The 26687-nt window shown below is 45.4% G+C and overlaps 1 protein-coding gene across 1 annotated transcript; it reads right to left on the minus strand.

The window, feature by feature from the left end:
- Positions 1-1668: 1668 nt before the first annotated feature.
- LOC105283614 (sushi, von Willebrand factor type A, EGF and pentraxin domain-containing protein 1) lies at positions 1669-25790 on the minus strand. The gene is made up of 36 exons (XM_026968724.1): positions 25715-25790; positions 23919-23952; positions 19581-19662; positions 19212-19378; positions 18100-18240; positions 17755-17984; positions 17291-17644; positions 16664-17041; positions 16402-16570; positions 15869-16231; positions 15563-15745; positions 15299-15475; positions 15021-15223; positions 14265-14888; positions 14002-14125; positions 12546-13868; positions 11983-12435; positions 11639-11856; positions 11231-11483; positions 10310-11151; positions 9333-10216; positions 9014-9261; positions 8773-8904; positions 8532-8697; positions 8161-8412; positions 7509-8050; positions 7215-7427; positions 6959-7114; positions 6746-6869; positions 6367-6429; positions 5266-5456; positions 4373-5010; positions 3833-4182; positions 3441-3643; positions 3242-3358; positions 1669-2907 (listed from the first exon to the last, which is right to left on the minus strand). Exons 1-36 carry the CDS (start codon positions 25784-25786, stop codon positions 2876-2878), a joined length of 10701 nt encoding a protein of 3566 aa, XP_026824525.1. The 5' UTR covers positions 25787-25790; the 3' UTR covers positions 1669-2875.
- Between the last annotated feature and the right edge of the window lie 897 nt (positions 25791-26687).

A 26687-nucleotide genomic window follows, 5' to 3' on the forward strand; every position in this document is an offset into this window, starting at 1 on the left:
GCAAACCCTGGAGTTGCAGTTATATTTATTTATTACAGATACCTGTAAAACTTTACGGAGAATAACTTTATTAGAAGACTGCAAAACGCTGTTTCAGGAATATCTTGAGCCATATTGCCACCTTATATACGTTTCGGTGTTTATTTTCTCACGATATATTATATAAGAGTTTTACGTATAATTAAATTTATAAAAAACTAAGCTTATTTAAAAATAGTTTGACGGAATTCCTTTAGGAATAATGCATTAATGACAGTGCATTATTGATATTATAATAGTGTTTCTTCCACGAATCCGTACAAGGAAAATGTATAAATCGAAGGGTCTTTGGAGTGCGTCACTCCGCATTCCAACGACTTCTTTTTTTCGCCCACATGCGTGATTATCATAATGTTTCGCAGATCGTCGCAGCCTCCCAACTCCGAAACGGGCGTTTCTTTTTCTACATGACACCAAACAGTTCTGTAATAATCAGTTGCTACGTTTTATTCCTACAGAATTCAACGTATAAAATAATCAAACAACTGAGAACAAATCTGTACAAATTTGTACTTCGACAAAATTTATTTGAAGTTGGTGTCATATTAATAATAAATATGTATCGATAACACACGAACGTCGTGGCGATTGTTATATTGATAAATTCAGGACTGTCTCTGCATTTTAAATTGCACGTATTAATAAACTAAAATTGCTTCTCCTTCACTTTACCATGGAATAGAGAAACATCTGCAAAAATAAGTAAGATAACTGATCTCATATTTCGAAATGACGAAGCATTGATATTTTCACTTCATAATCAGGTTGCAAATAAGTTGATAAGCGATACCGTGAATTCTTATCTCTGGCCAAAAATGGTTATCAGTGAAGTACAGATATAAAAAGCTCTCTTGAACGCAGCGTCCACGATGAATGAAGAACACAGCGCGAGTTATGAGGATCGCATTGAAGTACGAAAAAGTGAAACTTTGAGGATAATTTTGCAGATCATTTCTGTAAAATAAATGTTAATTAGGCGCCTCTTATTCTAGTTTGTACTTGCTTTAATGACGAGAGATTACGCAGAGGCTCGCGATGTTGGAAACCGATGTATGGATTAAACGATTAAGTATCGTAATTACATATACGCGCAATAAATATTGCGCAATTAAAAATGAATTAGTACGATGATGCATTAAAACACTAAAATCCGATTCTCATCACGGACAGTATTGAAGCGCGGTCGCTGCGACACAGATTTTATCAGGGCTCTCAATATGCTGAAGCACAACAGTCAGCGTGGTATGTTTTGCATTGTATATTCTATTCCATTGTACTGTACGTTATACTACATCTTCTTAACACAAAAGAATGTGCGAGGTCGTGTCCCGTTAACACCCCAATGGAATTTGAATCTGATGGTGAAGCAAGTGACGCCACTGATGGCGACGATAGCGATTTCGCAGACAAACAAATGGATATTTGCGTCGATCCGAAAAAAACGAGCGATAAAACTGCTCCGGATAACGCCTCTCAGTCGAATAACGATAATATTGAAAACTCCGATTTTAGAGATAAAATGCACAGAGTAATACCGATAGAATTAAATAAGCGGATCTTATAAATGGCATTCCGAGAGAATTATTAAAAATTCAATTTACACACTAGGATTTCAATATACAGTGCGAGTTAAATACATCGAGTCATTTTATTGAAATACATTTTATTAATAAAAAAACAACTATTTGTTAAAGTTTTTACAACATAAATGAAAAACAGCGTGGTAGGCATCGTTCGGTGCACGTCCGCCGCGCGGACACAGAGTTCATCGTTTGTCACATCCGGTGGCTCCACATTCCTGTCTTTACAGAGAGAGATGGAGAGAAACCACCGTGTCCAGTGAGAGGCTCCGAGTAATAAAATTTTCAGAGTACATGTCTTTCGGTCACCGCGACACAAAACGATCCTCTCACACGAGGGTTCTTCACGAGACTCCGCCTTCTTCCTGCTCCGATCTACTTTCATTCTCGCTGGTTGAGATTGAACTCGGAGAACTCGTGGGACTTTCCCGGTCGTGCTCGTGTCGCGCACCCGCACACTATTATATTACAACGTGAACGCGTATACCATCCGAGTAACAAAATATAAATCCATCGTACGTAAAGTTACTATTAACATACAAGCACACAGAGTTCCTCTCACGTACGCACCGTATTAATCTTATATGAGTTAATAAGAAGGAGGGAGTATGGGAGGAGGTTTGGGGCAGTTGGTTGATTGATTGGAGGTTTGAGGGGGTGATCCTTAACGTCTACGCGGTATTAAATTACAAAAAATTACAACCTCGCGCGCGCGTGCGCACACGCGCGTAAGTCTCTTTAATTATTGAACACGCATCGAATTTCGCTTCGAAGGACAGACGGAGTCCCATTTTCATCAGGTTTTGTGGCTCTGGCAGCATCTCCCGGCCGCGAGTTCCCGGGGGGGGGGAGAGCCGTTCTCGCGCGCGGACGCGTGCCGAAGCGGCGATCGGCAGGCCGATCGTCGTTCCAGGACCCTTGCGTCGCTCGCTGATCGTCGATTTAAGCGTGTCTCTCCGCATCGACGCGAGATCCCACGGCTCCGATCGGGCCGTCTTCCTTTTCGTTCTCTCTCCCTCCTTCTCCGCCTTCTCACCTAGTTCCGATCGCTCGATCAGGACGGCCGCGGATCTCGCGCGGACGTCACAAGATGAGTCACAAGGTGTGTAATAAATAATCACGATCCGTCGATCGGGAGAAGCAACGACGACGACGTCGCACGAAGGATGAGATACCGTCGTCGTCCCGTCTGATTACACCGATATCTCTCGCTTTTTCGTACCCTACGTTGGCATGAAAGTCATTGTTCTACCCGGTCACTGGCCTTCGCTGTCGCTGTCGCTCTTATCTGCAAAATGGATATTTTGTAATGTTATTTGTCATGCTGCACGGCGCAATACACACGTCAGGAACGTTTCTGAGTTAGCGCGCTGGTCACTCCGCTTTCCTCGTTACGTTAATCGAGTGTAGCGAAAATTTGTTACGTGTTCTACGACCGCAAAAAGACGTAGCATATATGATATACGTAGTAGACTTATCAATTAATCAATAAATAAGCAGCCGGTCGTGCGCGGGGCGCGTTGCATCCGATCCTGTTGGCAGTAATTTTCGGACGGCGCACGCAAGCGTATGATGAGCCGGCGTTGATTAGTATGATTACGAGGGTAGTTGCTGGATTGTACCTTTTTTACCGGTATACGCGTGACGCTTCAGTCTGTCGTAAAGATCGTCTTTCGTGCCGTAAATACTGGCGTTTGACCGAGCAAGACTGTTCATTTTGCCGCCGTTGTGCAGGCTCTCTGTACGGGGAGACAAAAATTAATTTGCAACTTTCTCATAATTTTATGTCATTAGAATTTAAATTACGATTTCAATGCTTACCCTTCATGTAAGTCTCATTATAGAAATTCGGCATTTCCCAACCATCCTCCTCATCGTCATAATAGTGAGCGTACGTGCTGTGATGTGATGGTGCTATCGACTCGGCATATGGCGTTGGTGCCCCGTAATAGAAGTTCACTTGAGAGCCATTCTGATCAGTTGCTGGAGTGAGCATCTTTTTCGGTTCCTTTTTCCTGGAGGCTCTGTTGAAAGAGATTAAATTATCATTGATATCTAAATTCTATTTCGATCAAAATATCAATTCTCAATGTTCAAATGATGCTAATCTTTTTTCGCGATTAAAAAAAGAGATTATTTTCGAGGTCTTCACGTCACAGACGCGTCGTTATCGCGTGCTTATAAATTATCTTCGATCGGTTTCCTCCACTAACCTGACGCAAATCATCCAGACAAGCAGCACCACGATGATTATCAAGATAACACCTCCCGCTATGCCGCCGGTGATGTAGAAGAATTCGGACTTCTCCGTGCAATGCTTGCCGGTGAAGCTACCGCTGCATCTGCAGGATGGCTGGCCGCGCGAGTCCTTCAGGCAGACACCCTCGTTATCGCAGAAGCCGAGACACACGTCCGTGCATACGGTTCCGGTGCCGTTGTATCCGGGCTTGCACTCGCACTTAAAGTCGCTCGTTTCTGGTATGAGTAGACAGTACGCGTTTGCATCGCAGTGCATTTCCTCGCCGCTCGTCTCGCACGGATTCGTGCAGTCTGCCTTGCTTGTCTGTCAACGGACGCAAAGATCGTTTATTACATTGCTGTTTCAACCCTTATACATCCATATAAATTTTTTATTTGTTTATTGAACATTACCATATTCCCAAAATTACTCTTCTTAAATGTTTTCATCTTTGTTAGTAAAAAATATATTATAAAATATATTGTTTATTGTATTTATTATTAGTGAAACTCACAGCGGCAGGTCCTTTAGTGCTAGTATTTGGCGGACACGGGATACAGAAGGTTTGTTGCGGTTCCGATTGGTACGTTCCCTTCTTGCACTCGACGCACTCGTTGAGAGTGCCGTTCAGGTGAGTTCCCGGCTCGCAGACCGGGAGCGAGCACTCCTCGATGGCGGCGGATCCCATGTTCGGGGTTGTTCTGCCGAGAGGACAGGCTTGGCAGGACGCCTGGACTCCTTGAGTGCGGTAAGTGCCGCGAGGACAAGGTTCGCATTTTCCCTCGACGGCCAATTGTTGTCCGGAACCGCACTCGTCTCGGCACTCCTCGCGGGACACCGCCTCGGCTGTCCTGGTAGTTTTTCCAAGACCGCACAGCAAGCAAGAGAAGCTGCCCTCGCTGGGCTGGTAGAATCCATGGCCGCAGCTGCGACAGAGACCGGCCACGTCATCGTAGTATTTGCCAGCAGGACAACGTTCCTTGCAGTCCGCCGCGCTACGCGCCCCAGGACCCACAGTCACGCTGGGACGACCGGCGATCACCGGACAGGAACTGCATCTCAGTTGACCGGACTCGCTCTGGTAGCTACCCACGGGGCAGGACACGCACTGCTGCGTCTCCTCGTCGTAATAAGTGCCCACTGCGCAAGGCACTGGAAGAATAAGGAGGCATCGAATATATTATTTTGAAAAGTGGATGGAACTCTAGTAAATTTATTCGCTGTGTATTCAGACGTCGCTGAAGGTACTTGAAATATATCTTTTGCGTTTTTGTTAGAGGATTTTAATATTTTGCAAAAGTTTATTTGAAAACGCGCATTGGAAATTTGTACGATAATCTTTTGCTTAAGCTTCTTGTATTTCTTTCATTCTGAAATAATAAATTCTTATTTTAGACATTAACTCACCGCAATCTGGTGCCATGACAACTTGGCCGATCGGACAAGCATAGTCGGACTCCAAAACGAGAGATGCGGGGTCTGGAACAGTGTTAGGCAGGATGTCGTGGACGTCGAATTGGTCCTCTTCGAGAATCAATCTTTCGAGCAACTTTTGCACGGTGGAGCGCTCGTTCGAGTTAGCGTTCAGGATTGGATCGCTGCGAAACACAAACGGGTATTATTAATCTGTAAATCGGTGGAGTTTTTGCGGTAGCAACAGGCGTGACAGGATTTGCGCAAATATGTACAGCCGTTATTATCTTGAGGCGAGTGTAATTAAGGCAGTCTTGTCTTTAGACCAGGATCCTCGTCAGCGAACTCGTGTGCCGTAGGTTAAACCGCACTCATACCATCAATATATATATATAATTGCAATCGATACATATTAATTGCATTTAGTCATAAATAATCTTGGTGGCATCGAAGTCGTATGTTAAAATTATCGTAACCGCAAACCGGAGCTGCTGAGTGCTTAAATAAGTTTTACTTATCCAACCATCCACAGTTTGATCTTCGAATTTCATCATTGACAAATGCTGTAATTTTTGTAAAATCTACAATTTTACGTGCCTGATTTTTCTGTCCGTTATCCAATGGCAATGGTCGAATGCGAGTGATTTTTCAGTGAATAAATGATAAGCGATCTCCCAGCTCGGTTACGCGGATTTTGTTACATTGTTGCTGTTATTACTATCAGAAAATGTAATATTTCTTGCATTTGGTGTAAATGATGACGTTCCACCTGTACGTGTGGTGTGTGGTCGTGCGCGATCAGTTAGTAACAACGTGCACACCCTCTTACTTTCCGCACAAGTGTGGAGCTTGATCTGACACGGCCTATCGGCCACGTCAGGATTAGTCGTTAGTGTGACTCGTCGCTCGTTCGATGCTCATTACAAATCCAAGAGTTATACACAATTATTGCACAGGACGCGCGGGGAATGGTTACTGATTACACTGATTGGTTGGTGTATGACTGTTTAGCATGATAACGTATTAGAGATGACATCGAATGGCATGTAAATGAGCGGAATTGCGCGTGGCATTAATCGAGAGAGCTATTCTTACTTTATCGCCGGGAACGATATCTCCACTTCGTAGGTATCACTGCCTTGGCGACCCTGTCTCGTTCTATGAGGCAACACAAGTAACAAGAAATGGGCTCAGTAGTGATTGTGAGATTTACTGTAAGCGAAACGCGCGGGGTAGACAGTACAAACACTGACATGTCTAAGCAGTCGTAAATGATCGACATGATTGAGACATTGAGACACAAGAGCAAGCCATGATTTTCAAGGCTGTAATCGCTTTGAACATTTAGAACGCGCTTGGAACAATCGGCGAATTGATGGACTTTAAAAATTGCGAATTGCACCTGCAAATGTCTAAACGGCAAAATATCTTTTTGAGGCGATTCTTAAAATTAATAATGTGAATTTGTACTTACGGCTCTGCCGGCACAACGGCGGAAACGACATACGTCCCACCGTCTTCCTCGCTCGTTTCTCTCGTCGTGCGTATGCGATGATCGCACTGTACATCGATATTAAGATCCTTACACTCGCGAGTTCCTGAAGCATTTGGAAGCGAACGAATTAGATTACCGTACAAAATATACGATGAGATATAGAGAATTTTTCATTCACAAACAGCGCATTACCTTCGTAGGAATACGAGCAGAAGTTCCAGTCTCTATTCAGAGAATTCACGGCATTTCGAACCTTCTGTTTGAGTACGCCCTGACCAGCCTCGTTGCAGAGAACCGATGTGGGGAAGTTCATTTTAATTCTGAAGACTCTCTGGGCTGATGTAGCGCCTGACGAAAGATACGTCAATTAAAGTATAATTCAGAAAACATGTATATTAATATCCATCAATTAATTGATTAATTCAGAATATGCAAACATTATGCTTACTCGTGCAAGCAGGATAGACCAGAGGTAGGCTGGGATCGTTGGTTGGTCTCCAGAAGCCTTCGGCACCGCACGTATAGAACTTAGGTACTTCCTGCGAGAACCGAAGTCCGTCGTTACAGAAAATCTCGCAGACCTTGAACTGACCACCCGAGCCCCAATCTTTGCACTGTTGCGTGCCACCGATGGGGTCATCCAACACCGGACAGAAGTCCGCTGCAATGGAGAGAACTTGTTCAAGCATTTCACGCGCAATGGCAATATCAAGTATTGATGAAGTGATAAAATTTTACTTACACAGCACGTAAACTTTGAAACTGCAGCTAGCCGAGTTTCCGGCCTGATCGTAAGCCACGTAACTGATGTCGTAAGTGCCCCAGAGTAGAGTCTGGCCGGATCTATGTCCGTTCTTCTCCTGAATCTTGACGATTCCAACGTTGTCACTGAAGCGCGGCTCGTCCCAGGTGACGATGGATGATCCGTTCTTCGCAATTACCCAGAGATCGCCAGGACAATGTTCCATCTTGGGTGGTATCTTGTCAGCCTCGAGCTGTTGACACTTGTTACCGCCGTAACCGGGCGGGCACACTCTCTGTCCGCAGTGTGATGGTACGACTCTCTCGACTCCGCCTACGGTCTCGTCGTATCCTGCCCACGTCAGCACCAGACCCTGATAGAGAACCGGTTCCGTTCGGCAGTCGCGTACTTGTTTCTGGATCTCGTTTGTCACGTGTAATGCACGGCCCCAAACTTGCACCTTCGTCAGGTGACCCTGGAAACCTGATTCCGTGTAACCCTTCATGTTCTCGCTCTGCGGCTTTCCTAACACTGCCCATGCGCTGCAAAAATTATCTCATTAATAAATGCTGATCTTTCGTGAACAATAGTTCAAAAATATGAGACAAAAAAATGTCTCAAAATTTTTAATAATTTTCAGAGAATCACTCACTATGCTGGTAGTGATCGGCCGCTGCCGTAACCCTCGGTCTTGCTGGCAATGAGGCCTTCCGTGATGAGAATGAGTTCTCCACCGTTTTCACCATTCCATACAACCGCAACGTGATGCCATTGTCCGTCGTTTATGGTTGCGTACTCTCTGAATGGCAGATAGACGTCTTGCAGGTCGTGGAAGAGAGATACTTGGACTCCGTTGCTATGTGCCTGGATCATAAGTCTGCGATTTGTCGGGACGTGCGGCGAGCTAAAGAAAAATTGTCAATGCATCGTTATTAAAAGGAAAGTTAAAAGGGAAATAAAAATAAATTAACAAATTGTAAATAACTGACAAACTATGAACAAATGATGAGTAAATAGATGTACCTGACACCATAAAGAGAAAAGAAAATTCCAGCCTCGTCTCTCTGCGTAAATTGCACCCACATGGCAACAGTCAAGCTCTTTGTCGAACCAGTAAAGAATGGAATGATTTGCGAGGCGCTGCTGCGTCCGGGATCACTGAAGTACAAATCGTAGTCCACTTGGATGGCTGCAAAATTTGAGATATTAAAAAAATAATTATTGCTAATATTATTCCTAATCTAAAAAAGTCTAAGCAACTTACATTTTCTGCAATCATCGCCAGTTAAGTTGAACGGACACTGACAGTAGAATTTACCAGTGAGATCAATGCAAGTTGCCGACGGTGGACAAGAATTCTCTTTACAGTCGATTATATCGTCCTCGCAGGTAGGTCCTGGAAAGTTTCATAAAAAATGAAAAAATTAATTTAATTCTGGATATTTGATAATTGATCTGTATCGGAAAATATACAGGACGAATGCCTATTTAAATATAAAAAATACCTGTGTATCCTGGAGGGCATATGCAAGTGAATCCTGGACCTTCGTCGATGCAAGTGGCACCGTTCTTGCAAGCTCCAGCCTGACAGGCGTCGTATTCATATTGGCAACCGATACCCGTGTAATCATCGGGACAAGTGCAGTTCAGGCCCGAGCCGAAGTCCTGACAGCGACCATTATGCATACACGGGTTTCCAATGCAGCGTTCTGGTGCCGTTTCGCATTGTTTGCCATCGGTACCAGATGGACAGCTGAAAGATAAAGAATTCACGTAAATCCACAGACTCATTGCTCATACGTAAACCATTGTAGAAATACTCACACGCAGAAGTAATCCAGGAACAGGTCCACGCAAGTGGCGTCGTTCTGGCACGGTCGATTTTGACACATGCCAACATCCGTTTGACAGAACAAACCGGCCCATCCTTCTGGGCAAATACACTTGAAGCCTCCAACTTCGTCTCTGCACGTTGCGCCATTCAAGCATGGATCAGACGCGCAGTCGTCGATGTTGATCTCGCAGGAGGCACCGGTATAGCCCTCACGACAGTGGCAAACAAAGGTGTTGTCCAAGTCGACGCAGCGATCTGTGCCAACCGGGTTGCAAGGATCGCTTAAGCACTCATCAATCTCTGCTTCGCACTGCAGCCCAACGAAGCCAGGCCTGCATTTGCAGACGAATCCTTCCAGCTGATCTATGCACGTGGCACCGTTCTGGCAGGGATCGGAGGCGCAATCGTCGATGGTGTGTTGGCACTGCTTGCCCGTGTAACCAGGCTCGCAAGTGCATGTGTAGTCATCAATCTGATCGATACACTGGCCATTGTTTCGGCAGGGTTTCAACGCGCACTCATTGATGTTGGTTTCACAGGCCGCGCCGGTCCATCCTGGGTGGCAGATACACTCGTGGTGGAACAGCTTGTCCACGCAGATCCCGTTCAAGCAAGGATTGCCTGAGCATAAATCAATTTTCTCGTGGCAGCGCTTGCCAGTGAAGCCGGGTGGACAGTCGCACGAGAAGTCGGCGATCAGGTCGGTACAATTGGCGCCGAGTAGACAGGGTCGTTCGGCACAATCATCGGTGTTGTTCTCACAGCTCTGACCTTCCCATCCCGGCAGGCATTCGCACTTGTAGCGACCCTGCTGAAGTGCTACGCAGTTCGCGCCATTGTGACAAGGATTTCCACTGGCAGTGCAAGGATTTATCTACAAAGCCACGAGACAAAATTAAATCAGATTATTATGCTTGTTATATGCTTTTTTTTAAATAGAATTTTTAAGAAATGAGAAAATGCTTACAGTGATATCGCAATCGACTCCGGTATAGCCAGATCTGCAGAGACAAGTGTAATTGTTAAACCCAGGCTCATCCTTGCACATAGCTCTTTCCGGGCACGTGTCGTTCGCGCAATCAGTCTTCTCCTCCTGGCAGTTGATACCGGAATAGGCGTTGGCGCATTGGCACCTGTATCCCTGCGGCAGATCTATGCAAGTGGCACCGTTGTAACACGGTTGGGACGCGCACTCGTCGATGTCGACCTCGCAGCGTCTCCCAGAAAATCCGGCCGGACAGTAGCAGTGCACGCCGTGTCCCATAGGCACGCAGAGGCCACCATGCTGGCATACGCTGTCAGTACATTGAACAGGCTTGCATTCCTCGCGGCCCACCGCGCCTGAGCTGTCCGTGTACATGTTCGTGGGGCACTCGACGCAGGTAATTGCGCCATGTTGCGGTTGGAAGAAATGCTTGGGACACTGAGCGCATGGGGCAAGTCCTGTGTCTGAGTACATGCCGGGGGAGCACTTGGCACGACAGCGATCGCGACCAGGAGCGGCCGGTTGATAGGTGAACGTTCCAGCTGGACAGGTCTGGCAGTCCTTGTAGCCTCCTATCGGTGGCTCGCCAGTATAACTGTTCCTCGGGCACTCTAGACAGGGCACGAGGCCAGTGGGCGAATATGTGCCGTAACCGCAAACCGGTATGCAGTCGTCTATGCTCTTTGACCCGTCTTCTTTCGTGTATGTTCCAAATGGACAACGCAGACAAGCTCCCTGACGATCACTATTTTGGTAGAAGCCCTTCGGGCAGGATGTGCACTGCTTCTGTTTCTCACCGGCGAAGGTTCCGGCGGGGCAGTGCACTGAAATATACAGAGACATGTTAATGAAGTATCTTACAAAAAGTTTGGAAATAAAATAGTTCTATTTATGAATACTTACGGCAACGAGGAACGTCGTTGGTGTCCATGTTCAGTACTTCACCAACGCTGCAAGTAAAACCTCTGCTGATGGACGATTTGAGAGCACGAAGAGGTGGACATTGATTGCCAATCGCGGAGACGTTCAATAGAGGCTCGATCACTGCACTTGCATACGGGACTGACAGATCGAAGATCAGATTTAGCGTGGAGCCGCACAGATCGTACAACTTTGGTTGACGTACCGCTGGTACGATCACTAAGACGAAGTCCATCTGAAATTCGGCGGAAATTTATATTAGTTTTAATTGTTCATCAATGTATAACTATTATATTTTAGTTAGATCAATAATTAAAAATTTGTATGAAATATTTAAATCAAATAAAGTTTATATTTAAAATGTATATTATATGTAATTGTATTTCTTACCTTGAGAAGATTTTCTTCGATTAAGAAAGGCATCGATTTCACGAAGGAAACGTTCACGTTCACACTGATAGCGGAACAGCGTTGCGTCAAGATAGTGTTCAAGTTTATGTAATACTGAGACATGAGATCCTGATACATTGGCAAGCAGGATCGTGAGACTGCGCCGTTTGCGCGATAACTTACCGAGGCAGTTACGTGATAATCAGCCTGTTGCGTGTCTGCAGATATATAATTTAATAAATTATGAGTTTTAATTATATCATTAATTTTACACGGAAAACTTAATTTAAGCTCACTAATTACTTAATATATTTACACATTTTACGTTGGAATGGAAAACTTACTCTCGGAAACGCAGTCAGGGACCATCGACGTGGGCACCCATCGTTTGTTAACGTCACATGCGTATGATTTTACAGGTACACCATCCGTAAATCTGTATCCAGCCTTGCAAGTAGCTATGCACTGCATGCCCTTGTCTCCGGGGACGCATTTTAAATCACCGTTAGCCGGTGGTTTCAGCTCCCAATCGACGCATGGTGTCGCCTGGACCGATACTTGGAAATGGCAAGTCGCTCTGTTACCGCTCGTGTCCGTTGCATATACCGTAACGTTCTCAAAGCCGCCGATTCGGATCACCGCGCGTTCCGGTACGAAATTGATTTTCACGGGGCCGGACGCGTCCGTGGCGTTAATACGCCTTCGCGTTTCATTGAAATTGATGGAATAACTCTCCTGTCGATCGATCAATTCGATGACGTAGCTCTGAGGGCAACTTAATTTCGGTGGAGTCACGTCTGCGATACATCAAAATTAGTATTAATGAAATTAAAGAAAATTATTGAAATAAAAAATATTGATATCAATTAGCATTAATCAAGATAATAAAATTATAATAATTATTAACCTGGCACGGTGATGTTGATCTCGCAAATGGCGACGTTGCCGTCGTAATCGAAGGCCACGTATTTCACGACCGTGTCCTCGAAGATCCGGATGGGAGTTTTGAAATTTTGCGGTTTTACTTCCAACCGCGCGATACTGCCACTGTTGTCGATGGCTATTGGCACGGTAAAGTTCACCGGTAACAATTCGCCGTCCGCTCCTTTTTGCACGATTATCGGTTGCTGCGGGCAATTTTGGAAAACCGGCGGCTCGTTGTCCACACAGGGCGAGAATCCATAATCGTAGCCCAACAGCGGCTCGGTCACCGGATCCTCACATCCCATTAGCTCGAATTTCAGACAAGCGTTGTCCATGTAGCTGACGATGCCGAGGATAACGAAACGCGCATCAACAAACTTGGGCAGAGTGATCATCGCGAGTTCACCGTAGTTTCCGGGATCGCGCATGGTTAGATTGAAGTTCGGGAAATAGACCACGTAGTTATCTTTCTCCGTCCTCTTGTAGAAGAACCGGATTTCCGTAGGCCTGCCGACGATATCGTTGGTAATTACACCCTTCACCAGGATCGCTTTCACACGATAGACGCGACCGAGATCGACGCTCACGTAAGTGAAGGCCTCCTGTTTGCCGCACCAACCGGTCACGGAGTTCAGTCGGACGTTTCTCGCCTCGTAGTTCGGCCTCTCAGAAGTGGCGTTTATCGACGAGTCCGGTATCCGGCCGGATGTCAGGCCGAGTGGTTTTATGACTTTGCACTCGGGCTCGCGGATGCAGACGATCGGTCGCGGATTGATGAGGATATAGCCGGGTCTGCTGCAGCCGAACTGCACCTCCGAGCTTTGCTCATAGCTGCGCGCCACCTGATAACCATCGCTCGGTCGGCCGGGGTCTTCGCAAACTGGTCCCTCGCATCGCAGATTGCCAAAGTCCCAAACACCGTTCGCCTGGCATCGCACGACGTTGTCGTTGCGGTTGGTCTGACCGGCGAGCTTGAAGGTGTCTTGACAGCCGAAGAAGAAGGAGGATTGATACTTGGTGTCTAGATATGTGCCATACTCGGCGCCAGGCGTGGGAAGAGGCTTGCCGCAATCCACGCGAGGGCAAGCCGCCGGTAAGCCGGACAACCAGTAATCAGGCAAGCCGTGCTTGGGATCGTATACGCACTGCCGGAAACCGGACGTCGCGGTGTTGCGCAAGTAGCGACCATTACTGCCACATTTCAGGGTGACGTTCTGCTTGAAGGGCACCAACACGCTGGCTTCGTCGCTTCGAATCACGGAAAGGCCCTCGTTCTTGTCATCTGGTAGCGACACGCACTTTGCATCTGTAAAAAGAAAATATATTTTTGAATTATAAAATATTGTAACATAAGGAATATAAATGTATAATGCATATTCCTTATTTTATATTATATTTTTTCGCTATATTGTCAAAGTATAATATTCTACATTATTTACATTGACATTCGGGGATAGTTCCGTTCCAGACACCGGAGGAAGTACAGATCACAGCTGAAGATCCGGATAGTACGTAACCGAAGTTACACTGGAATCTTACGAGATCACCAAAATGATGCTGCTCCTATAAAACAAATGAATTTTACATTTCAAAACCGTGTTTTAATAATTTGCGACGAAACATAACAAACAATCTTATTCCCTCGTTTAATTAATATTTACTCAAATATGAGAAAAATTATATCTTTTCATCTTTAACTTGCCTTAGTTGACAACAATTTTCCATTTTCCGGTGCTGTTAAGGGCGGGCACATCAATGGCACGCACGTTTTATTTCTCTGGTACAGATCACCGTCTCTCTCGCCGAACTCCGACTTTGCCAGATTGAACCCAGCCGTGCCGTTGCCTTTGTACAGTTCGAAGCCCGTGTTGCACATGCAAGAATAACTGCCAGGGCTATTGATACATTTCTGATGACAGCCACCATTTCTAATCACGCATTCGTTTATATCGGTACACTCCAGCCTGGTGCAGCCCATTATCTCCAACTTCATGCACGGCGCGCCCGCATAGTCCTGTATCCTGAATCTCACGTAGCGTGCCTCGATCGGCACAGGCAGATTCAGCACGGACAGTATCGGTTCCAGAATTCTGAATTCTACTGGTGTGCCATCCGGATTCGTGTAGTCCTTAAAGGCGTCTGTTATATCATCTGTGTACTGAATTCGCACAGCCGATGTGTAAGCGATGTTCCCGTCGATCCTGGCGACTACCTGCGTGCGGAAACCGCGGATAATCGTTGGTGCTTTCATATCGATTATCACCCAGTTCGCACCCGGTTCGATATTGTTACCGCACCAGCCGTCGCCATTGTTCAAACGAATTCCCTTTAATTAAAAGAAAATGCAGATTAATATTATATGACACGAAAATATAAATAATTTAATAAATTGTGAGAAAATATATAAGAGTAGAGAAAAAAGGATTTATTCGTGTTAAACGAGTGCAAAGCATCTTACGGTCTTCGTGTAGCCATTTTCCGAGCTCGAAACCGTGATCGATTCGTCAGGAATGCCACCATTGATAAGACCGAGATCACCGATAGGCCGGCACTCCATCGTTGGCGCAAAACCTGACTTGCACTTGCAGGTAAATGCACCGGGATTGTTTATGCACTCGGTAGACGCTAGGTCGCATTGGCTCGATGCACACTCGTTTATATCTGCAAGAAAATGAGAGAATTTAAGGCAATTGCCCGTCGTAATAAATAATTATATTGGTCTTTAAAAAAATCTACCTTCGCAGGTCGGCACGTTATCGAATCGTTGATAAGGCCCGCATTGTATAATGTTCGATCCCGTTAGCTTATAGCCTCTGTTACACTGTACCCTAGCTTCATCGCCAAAGAAGTAATCTCTACCGATATCGACGACGAAACCATTTTTAATCGTGGGTAATATTGGACATGTGGCACCTGCCCAAAATAAATATCATGTATTTTAATTCTGGATAGGTAGTAAAATTATTATTAACATGTTAAAATGAGATTTGTTGCACTTACGAGAGCACGTGGGTACTTCGTCGGACCAGGTGCCGTTACTCATGCATAGAATTACGGGGTGTCCGCTTCGCACGTAGCCGGGCTCGCACTCGAACCTGACAATTGTGCCATAACTTCGACCACCTCCGTTCAGAATAGTTATGTTGGAGTGAGGAGCCTCTGGCAGCGGAGCACACTGCGATGCTGCAAAAACATACATAAATTATTTATTATGAAGCATTATTCTTAAATTTACAATTATTATATTATGCGTCAAACGGTTTTTTAATTTTTCGACTGACTATTGAATGAAAACTTTCGACGAACCTAAACAGGATGGTTTCTTTTCCCATCTTCCATCAGCCAAGCACGAGATTTTTTCAGTCGGTCGTCCAGAGGGAAATGCGAATCCCGCATAGCACTGATAAGTTGCTAGTCCTCGATAAGTAACATTGGTAGAGCCAATGGAAAATCCGTTATCGATCTGAGGTACAGGACCACAATATACTTCCTGACATTTGGGAATATACGTAATAGACCAGTTTCCTCCGGGTAGGCATTCCGTGGAAATTCTCGATTTTCCCGTGGCGAACTCTTGTCCCAGCGGACATGAGAATGTAACTACCGTACCGAAAGCGGTGTCCCGACTCGACGCTAAGGCACCGTCGCCGGGTTGTAACGGCGGACAGTCTAAAATAGATTTTTTCTTTAGAACCTTAAACTCAAGTGTTAGAAATGAGACAAAAAATGTGAAACAATTATAATTTATTTTACGGAAAAATTATGTTGATGCATTCATATAATTGTCACACGTTATTGTAATAGATAAAATTTAAAAAATGGAGCATGATAAGATTTACCAGCAGAAAATTCAGCTTGCCAGCCGGAACTACTGTGCAAAGCGTCGGAGGCGAACCTGACAAGCATTTCTCCGCTTTCAGCAGTGAGCGTGATTTTGGGTCGAGTATTAGAGGTAAAACCGCCTTCGGGATGCAAGCGGAGGCCGTTTGTATTCGAGCCGTCGTATATCTATTAATATCGCGAAAATGCAAGTTAATTATATAATAAACATAGGTTGAACATCTTCATCTTCATAGTTTATATTGTTATAATTAAATTTACCTGCACATAATCAGTCTGATGAACATTGAAATCGGTGAATTTCAGAGACAATGGTCCTCTGTCCAGATTTCTGATTTTATATAAGCATTCCTGATTGTTAGGATAATCATTAAGGCCGTAAGAAGGCGACTGAACCGTCCCGTTTCTCGCGATGATCGTTGCCTTACAACCCTGTGTGAAGCGGATACTGAAACCTCGCCTGGAATCACCGAGACTCGTCTTGAAGTACAGATACAAATTATTTCCGGTAGACATGATCACTTTATTTGGATTATCCTCCGATTTTCCCGTAAGACGCGCGATCGGTCGGCTCATGGGCGAGTCTCCATCCCTTATAAGAATGTAGTCCCGATTCATTTCAAGATCCAAATCCTCGATCTACAAATTCGGAGAATTAAATGAACCTTTAGATTTTATTATATTGTTTTAACTTAGATTTAACATACTTTCCTTAATAAAAAATATTCGAGATATTAAAATTAAAATATATTACGCACAAAAGAAATTAATATTAAATTTAATTAAATTTGATAAATACTTGTATACAAGTTTAATTTAATATTAATTTCTTTTGTGCGTAGTATGTTATAATTATTGTATATAGGCAGCTATAAAATTTTAATGCACCTCCAGAGACAGTATGCGTCCCGGCTGGGCCTGCAGGGTGTACAGACATTCGAGTCCTCCCGGATAATTTTGCGGATATCCTGGTGACGTGAGCACCTGTCCTTGTGGCGTCGCTCTAAGAGTTCCGCTGCAGTTTTGCGGCTCCGTCTTCCAGGAAGCTCGAAAACCCTTTCGCTCCACTGATGCATCGGTGCTGAATTTTATGATCATGAAATTCGAACCTGAGACGAACAGCTGATTGCTAAGTTCCTGCTTGCCGGAGAGAGTCGCAACGTTCATAGATTTCTCCTCGGTTCTACCGCCTGCGAGGATCTGCACTATGTCGAAGCTCTTCTCGGTCTCGAATTCTTGAAACTGAAATGCACAATAATTATAAGAATTTTTGTGCAATTCAATTCATTTCTCCCTCATGCCATAACGTTAAGCGTCACATTCATCGAGCGAGAGGGAGTTGGAGGACCCACCTGCAACAGGATGTTGTGCCCTTGAGGCCCTTCCAGCGTCCACTTGCAATTGCTGAGGGGTCCATACTTGTGCGGGTAATTCGGGCTTTCCACGACGTCGCCGCTGCTCGCCATGTAATACTGGCAGTTAGCCGGACAGTCCAACTCATCGGAATAATCGCCGCAGTCATCCTGCTTGTCGCACTTGAATGCCGCATTGATGCATTTGCCATTCGAGCAGTGGAACGAACCTGCGGAGTCAGCCGCATCAGGATCATCATCACGTCCATCGTGAAACATGAATAACCCGGTGGTTACGGGACCACAGGAGATTGCTTTGCGATTCGTCGTGTGCAACGAACTTACCGGATGGACAGGCGTTGGCACGACACATGAAAGGGAGAAGCGACTCGCACGTGGTCAGTTCCCACGTTTGTCGGTCGTCCGTCAGAGCGACGTCCACGCACTCGCCCGAATGCGGATTCGGCTGCCGCGGCGCCCAGAAACCTACATTTTTCCACAGCAAGCAGTGTGAGAACGGCAATATCAGATGTCGTTTCTCTTCAGATCGGAAACGTCGAAAATACTGCGGGTACTTCGCCGTTTCCGTGTCACAGTTAGACAAGTCATGAATGATGACATAATTATGACAAACGGTATATAATTATTATAACTGCATGAATGCCTCCGACAATGCCTCCGACAATGCACATGCGGGAACGAATTCTATCGAGTCCGTTTTGCATGCTGTTACGTTAATGATCAGGTCCGTTGTTAACGATACGCCGTTAAGTACGAAGGGGGCATAATTAATAATGCGGTTCAGTGGCGCGGGGACCATGTGCAAATGTGCTAGACGAGGAAATTGCAGCTCGCAGGCACAAAGCGACGATGTCTGAGCATTGTTGTGGGAAAAGTGTGTCTTCGTGCCGTGTACGCGAGTTCCGTGTTTCCGTGACCCTGATAGAAACTGGCCCCGCACGTACTACGCGCCGGAGACCGGAGCTACGAGCGCAACGTCCGCGTCGCGATAATCAGCTACTTAATTTCGTAACACGTTCGCGCTGCGTCTCGAAACGTTTATCTTTCGAACAAGCTTTATCTTCGTCGCGTAAGTAACCGTTCGTGTCTCGGACAAGTGAAATCCCAAGTATCTAATGACTCTAATGCAGTTAGCCAGAAATAACGAATGACGCGGAGGAAACACAGGACGTAAGAAGAGAAGCGTTCAACATTCGATCCTCCGGAATCGTCTTTTCTCACTTGCGAGTCAGCAGAATCGCGTTACGCGAGCTATATCGGTCAAGGTCCCTAAGCAGCAATCGATCGTTAATGGCGAACGATACGAGTAAAACGGCGCGTTCAATGAAGATGAAAAAGGAGCGGAGGCAAGCGTACAGGAACTACACTCGATTACGGGACACTGCTCGCGCAGAATGCAGGAAATCATGCGAAACGGAATTCGTTGCGTTACGAACCGGCATATTGGGAGACGAGCATTCCCGCAGCGGACTCGAGCGTGTTGGTCCGTAAATCGTCGAGGGAGGCGAGACCGAGCCAGTAACGATCCAAGTGCCGGCCGATCATGCTCGCCGACATGTTGTTCTCGCTGTACGACTCCACCACCATCAGCTCGCTCCCGTACCTGCAATGGTACCAAGATGATCGATTAATTCTGTCGCGTGACGTTGCGTGGTCGTATGTATGTTTTATTTTGCAGAATTGAGACGATCATACATAAAAGGCTCCTCGTGTTCTCATGGAGAGAAATGCCGTACGCACGTCGTTAAAGTGAAACTTTAGGCAGCGGAGTTGATAAGAGGGAAGATCGATCGTGCGTGACTTACCTCCTGCATAATTCCGCCGCTTTTTCCCAGGAATGCCTGATGTTGAAGAACTTGTAACAGTGTATGCCCCGCAGCTCCCATCCTGCGCAAGACAGAGAGAGGGAACGTCGCGTTAAATCGTCTGCAGAAATCGTCTGTGAGCGCGGAGACGTAATAACGTTGCGCAAGTACGCAATTCTCGCATCTCACAATCGGTACACGCTCAGAAAGTTCCTCGCGGCACCGACATCTAAGCGCTTAACTTTTTGAATATGTAAATTTTCTGTCACGAGTTTCCACGTATTTTAGCTTATAAAGTGATAAATTTATCGTTGGAAATTATGAATCTCCAACAGGGGCACGTTACTTAAAGGAAACCTTACTTTAAGGTCCACGAGAGCTTCCGCGTAACCGGATACTTTGATCATCTTCTCCTACTGGTGAAGCATACAGAAGACAGGAAAGGCGGTTAATCGGTGACCTACCACAGTTGACAGTGACGGACACAACGACCTCGATCGTTTTTAGTGCGCACGGTGTGCCTTCGGGGGTTGACGGCCGCTCGAGAGGGACTTTGTGAAACAGTGAAAATCTGTCTCACGTCTGACGGCTCGTATTATCGGTTCACCTACATTCACTCGATTACCTTAGCACTATAGCTTATCTTTTATATAAAGAGGCGTCTAACAGTCGAGTCTATCCTTTAAATGGCGTTTTTCGCATCATAATGTTCTCAATTTATGCTCATCTCGCAGGTTTCCTTGTAATTTAATATATACGTGGTTTAAAAATTTGGTAATTTCATATACACGGGATTTACAAATTTCTTTGTAATCTTGTATTCCGGTTAGTCGAAAAGTATTTTAATGTAGGCGCTTACACATTTAATAAAAGAGATTACAAAGGAGATAATTTTCTGTATTGATCGAGACGGAGACGTGCATGAAATTTTCTATCCGCATTGCTGCGAGCGAGAGCTTTTATTTTATAATATGTTGCTCATCGTCTGATGCTGCTCTCGAGTTTCCGCGTAGTCTATTCGTGTCAGTGATTCGATCAAAGTAAGCCATTTTGCCGCAACCGGAGACCTGGGCTCGTAGTAATATCTTCAGCGATATTGAGATTCGCTTCTGATCGACGAAACATGTAAATTGGGTAGTACCAAAGTTTTAATCCTGGTAAGTAGGATATCTCGCGGTAATCTCGAAGGAATAACAACAAGCGCATTTTCTTCGACGGTGTGAACTTACTGAGTAACGACGAGATCGAAGTTTTTACATACATAATTTGAAAAGTAATCACGTTTATACCTCAGCATCGATCTGCCGATCATTCATGTGTATTACGGACTAGTTTCTATTATCACGGAAGCAATTGGTGTCAGCGTTCGATTAAAGTAAATCATTCTGTCAATCATCCTGAGCATTTTATTATTAATGCCACTTTCCGAGACCGACGTCTATTCACTGAAGAATGAATAACATTCCATTAACTGGACACTTTCCAATTTCGTATGTTACTTTTCAAAGTCATTTGAACTAATTCTTGAGAAAGTAAGTTCGTGTATTTTATTTTGCGTTCTTGACGAATGACGATTTGTTCTTTTATTATGCGATTGCAAAACGAAGAAAGGATCGTAATTAAAGAAGTTTTGCGCTTCATTGGAACGCGTGAGTCGCAGAAGAGAAACGAACCGCGGCATTACTCAGTCATGTTGCTGATGCAGTTGGCGCTGGACTCGCTGGGAGAACCTCGATGACGACCTTCCTTTCTTTCAAAAGGTCAAACGGCCATGTTCGCATCACGCACGCAGTTCTCCTGGCATCCATTAGCATTTCTCGTTCAAGAAACGTATGTGAAATATTATTTTCCCTCAGCAAGCAGACGTACGGTATTTCAAGCAACAATCTCGTAACGGCGAGATATCATCTTATCGCGATTGCATCAATTTCGGAAAGTAGCGGAAGAACGCAATATCGTTATCGTCAAATCAAACTGAGAAGATTGCAGAAGGCAAATATCTAAAAAAATGATTAAGATCTCATTTATAATTCAGAAAATGGAAAAACTTAAATAAGTAGAACAATAAAATAGGAATTAGAGAAACGACCAAGGCATCGAGAAAGATTCGATCGTTATTCGCTGATGAATCAGCGGAAGGATGATATAATCCCTTAAACGGTCGATGTAGGCACGTGGAAAGACCGTCTCTTCTCTCCTTCCCGATCGTTTCTCCGCTCTTCCGCAAAAAACCTCCGAACGAGCGAGTACGCGCGCGCGCGTATGGAGCGTACGACGGATGATCGCGTAAGAACAGATGAGCGAGCGTGTGTTGCCGGATGTTCTACTTTTTGGAATCCCGTTCGACGGTTCTGTGCTCGGTCGAGTTTCCTCCGAGTGGAAGGTAGATAACCGTGGCGCGCGAAGCCTCCGTGTATTTTTAGGGTCGCTATCTGTACCACGGCGAACGACAAGACGAAGCGAGCAACGGGCGTTCGACCTGAGGAGGAGATGAGGCGGACAGAAGGCGGAGAAGAAAGCAGATGCGGCGAAGGATTCACGGTTTAGGAATGCAGTCTTGGTCCTGTCTTTCTTGCGGCCTCTGGATCTACCTGATCTCCCCGCCATCAACGAGGCTATTATTGTACAACAAGAATTTCGGGCAGATACGATCCAATCGCGTTAGACACGGATCCTGAACCTGGATCGAAAAACCTAGCTGGCCAGCTACGGATCATTTAATCTCAAGCGTATTTAATACGGAAAAATTCTTTGAAAACTTTTCTCTAAAATCGAATATTTTTCGAAGCTCTGTATAACATGCAGTATTACGTTAAAGTGTATTATCATTAATTATCATATCTATGTATAATATTTGTGACATCGACGGTGTATAAGTATTGTAAATCGCAATGAATTGCGCCATCGGCATATATGTTAATGAACGAATATTTATATAATATATACGAGTTACATTCTCATGGAATAAATTTTCAATTATCGATTCCACGTAACGTATTATCATATTAACGCATAACGTATTAACATAATCATTCGAAACGATTTCTCGACCGTTTCGAGCCGTTCTCCTATTTCCAGTCGCAGTTTCCATAAAGATGAAGGCGTGACCGTTCAAAAAGGCGGATTAACCGAAGTGTGAAGGAAGGAACGAGATAATAGAAAAGACATACGGAGGAAAATGGCACTTGCAATTTTTGCGGGCACACGCGATGACTTATGGCTAAGTACCGATCCAAGCCGAGCCCCATATGGCACGCGCAACCTACTTAATTGCATCGGCGAGTAACGAGGAAAAGTGGAGCAGCGTTACGAATGGCCGAACTCTTATCCTCATTGTCTCTCTTTCTCTCGCGGGATTTATTTATCGGACATGTGTGCCTCGTTTTCGAAACTCTCGTGCCACCAGCGCGGTGTATAATTGCCGGTGCATTTGCGATTCAAAGCACCTCCGTGTGATTTGAATGTGCGTGGAGACGTGGCCCAGTAAGCAAAAGAGCATCCGTCTATTTCCCTCATTTGCAAGCGCAAATGTTTGCGTCGTGTGCCCGCAAAGTTAATTTTCCGGGTACCTATTCACGGAAGTAACGATGGAACTTTGACACTCGCTCACGGTAGAACTTCACGGTATAAATAATTAATTTACAGGGGAAAAGCGCACTGTAGGTTCCCACAAACGAACATCTCTCTCGTGACTAATTTCATCATCTAATAAAATTATGTCGGTCCCTCAGGTGAGATTTAACTTCCTTCTTCCAACCGAGATTTATCTTTCCTCTCCGCGCAGCATTAACTCAAAGATATCCGTTTAACATTTTTTTTACCGAAATCTCGGAAGTTGCTGTACCAATTTTATTATCCGGTCGCTCTTTCGCAAGATCTCTGGTATCACCGGAGGCCGATTTCGAGAGTAAAAGTCGCCCAATATCTAAACTACCTCAACGATTTCTACTAGGTCTTCAAACTTGTTTGCAAAACTAATCATAGTGCAACTTTCACATCTCATCTCGCTGTCCACTCTGCGAGATTAAGTCGTGTAAATCGCGCAAATCGTACGTGTTCGAGTCATCCTCTGCCTCACGTTGAATCTGAATCTTCAGAGATTCAACTCGCCCGAAGTTTTGCGAGAACACGCATTTATGTAAATGCGACTCTCGATCCCTCTGCTGCGAAGCCACGAACCGTCACGAACGACGATACCCGAACCTGTCTCTATAGAGACATGTATACAAGTACGCAAATACCGGATGCGGCCTTTTCAAGGTAACGGAGGGTTCGGTTCAAGCGGTACGATGTACCTGCTCACGCGCCACCAGTGCACCAGCAAATATTGTTACTCACCGTTTGGACAGGTGAAGACATTTGTAGTAGGAACCTGCAACAGAAACAAAGTGCTTTCAGATAACGGTGGTTGCTGACGTCGTCATAGGCAAGCAGACTTTGGCAGTTCAACTTTAAATTGCTACAATATTGAAAACACGGACATTAAATGCGAGAAAGTAAAATAAAATGATATCGATTAATTTAACTGTGACAAACTGTTGTTATAATCACATTCTCACGAAGAATGACCGAAATATATATAAAAATCTATCCAAATAAAAATTGATAGCCATGTTGATTGATTGTCATGTTGTGACAGCAAGTTGAGGATAATGACATTTCGCCGAGTATAATTATTGGTCATAAATCATGGATTTTGTTTTCACGCCTGAGAAAATGTTTCGTGTAGTTTTAAAGACTCGGAGCCTTCGGAATGGCGCGGACTAGACTCAGACGTGTTAGACGCATTGTTACCCGGCAGGAGAAAGTGAAGATGCAATCTGTCCAACGATCTTCGTTTCTCGCGTCTTCTCTTCCAGGAGTAGGAAAGTATCCGCTACTTCGAGAGAGCTACTTGGACGTACTTGCATCTGTATTTCGACGTCGCTTCGATACCGCGTGTGTTCAGTGACATAACGGTGGCTACATTCCAGAGAGAGGTGCAAGTTGAACGTAGGCTGCGCGTTCCTCGCGCGAGTCCGTTCGAAAAGCTCGAGTCACCCGCAACGAATTGCCGCAGTTGCGCACAGTTACGATCCGATTAGGCTCATTCGCTCGTAACAGATTACGATAAGATCGACATTACATCATCACGCGAGATTGTACGTTTATTGCATTAATATACAACGAAGGCGATAGGAATCCGCGCGAGGAAAGTGACGCCCGTTAAATTCTAATTCTAAAAAGAGTATTGAAAGCAAAGGCGCCAACGTATAAGCGAAGTGGCCAACGTATCGCGCGCGTGCATGGTCAGACCGGAGATCAGAATCAGCTTTATCCTGTTTTTCGACATTTCCGCAGCGATTTTGTCGAAATCGTAATTTTCTGCTGCTGTAAATCGACTAGACAAATCGTCAGCTCGCGCGCAAAGCTCTCGCTCCGCGGGGAAACGTTTGTCAGTGCGTCGAGCGTGAATGCTTGTCCTGGACTCGCGTTCCAGCATAACGTTCTCTTCTCTCTCGTTCGTATCGGGCTACCACGTCCTGTAGTTAAAATGTTGTAACTGTGCGTGACCGTGCACGAGCGCACGACACTCTCGGCTTGAGTACGCGCGCGGGCGCGCTTGTACTGAAATTCACTTTCACCTCACATATGCCACATCTCGTGGAAACGAGCTCCGGCACTCCGGTATAACTTCGCTGCAGAACCGCCGCTGACATACCAATTACTTCATAAGCCCGCGGTTGAACTCCCGAGAATCTCGACGAAGGGCTTATCTCACTCGCCCTCGCATGTACGTTTTCCTCCTAACCGTCTGTCCGTTTCGCGGCGGGGCCGCAACTTTTTCCACCTCGCAAACAGAATTACCGTCACTTAAGTTCTTGCCAGGCCACGTGATTAAGTTAAAAACCAGTCGAGGTATTTTTATCAAATCTCGATAAATGAGAGAGAGAACGATAGCTAGTCTTGGACCGTGTGTAGCGGGGATAACGATAAAGGGCAGGCGGTTAATCGTGATCCGATATAAACGCATGGCGAAAAGATCATGAAGAGTTGATTGGCTATCAATAGTTGACTTGTAACAGTTTAATGTGCTGCGGTACGCTTTGATGTCGCTTAGACTTCGGCTGGATAACGTGTACTTAGATGCTCACCTGAGACTCCGTTAGCTGAAGATGGCACAAGAGGACGGCGACCCAAATGGCCGCCAATTCTCTTATCAGCATATTCCTGTAACAGACAATAAGTTCTGCATGAGTTGATCTGAGACATTGCGAGGCATCGTAATTGAAAACGCTCGCGCGTATCGCAAACGCGAAACGCAATTTTCCAGGACCTAATGATGGCTTCCGCTAACGCTAATTCGTTCAACGACGTACGTCTAATCGAAATTAGCATGCTTATCATTATACGTAGGAAGGGTCGCGAGCAGTGGGATACCGTAACGCGCAGTCATTCGCGATATTTTTTCGCATTCATCGGGCGTACGTCATAATCGCGCAGGAACGCGGAAGGTATCGCCGTCTCTGCCCACCGTCGAATACGCAGCCGGTTCCCATAAAATTCCTTACGGTTTCTGCGGCTGAATTGTGGCACCGAGCAAGCGGCATACCACCGTCGCGAAACCGAGTGCCGCGATAAACTTCGCCCAGCCGCGGGATTAATATTGATGACGTTACGCTGCACCGCGCAATAGTATCTATTAACCCCGCGCCGTACCGCATATCTTTTCCTTCACACCTGCCTCGGTTGTGAGAGGTCGGACATCAGCGCTGGATATCACGCTGCCCTGCCGCGCTCGCGAAATGCGAGACGTCCGAGTGATACGTCTAGCTACATCTCTACGCGGATTCGTAACGCTGAAATGCATGAAAGAATAAATCAGATTCTCTGGAATTTCGATTTTTAACGAAACTCCAATGTAGCCCAACGTGGAACATCTCCTATATAACGTCATCGCGTTACACCGTGTCGTTTTCCAAGCCGAAGGCGATCGTAAACGGGAGTAGACGCGTGATGCAACGAGCACGCGGTGCATCGGATGAGCGAACTCGTGGGAAGCGCTGGAAAGCGATCGCACGCGGTCTACGCGAGGACGCACCGGCGATGCACCTCGCGAAAAGAGAG

This window comes from Ooceraea biroi, chromosome 4 (assembly GCF_003672135.1).
Source record: "Ooceraea biroi isolate clonal line C1 chromosome 4, Obir_v5.4, whole genome shotgun sequence".
Lineage (NCBI taxonomy): Eukaryota > Metazoa > Arthropoda > Insecta > Hymenoptera > Formicidae > Ooceraea > Ooceraea biroi.

Excerpts from the sequence above, each read along its gene's own strand:
- LOC105283614 (XM_026968724.1), bottom strand. The coding sequence starts at position 25,786 with ATGCTGATAAGAGAATTGGCGGCCATTTGGGTCGCCGTCCTCTTGTGC. Across the intron at positions 17,985-18,099 it reads TGCCAACGCCTGTCCATCCG|GTTCGTTCCACTGCTCGAAT; the intron begins GTAAGTTCGTTG and ends CTGACTCCGCAG. Across the intron at positions 14,889-15,020 it reads AAAATGGCTACACGAAGACC|GGAATTCGTTTGAACAATGG; the intron begins GTAAGATGCTTT and ends TTTTAATTAAAG.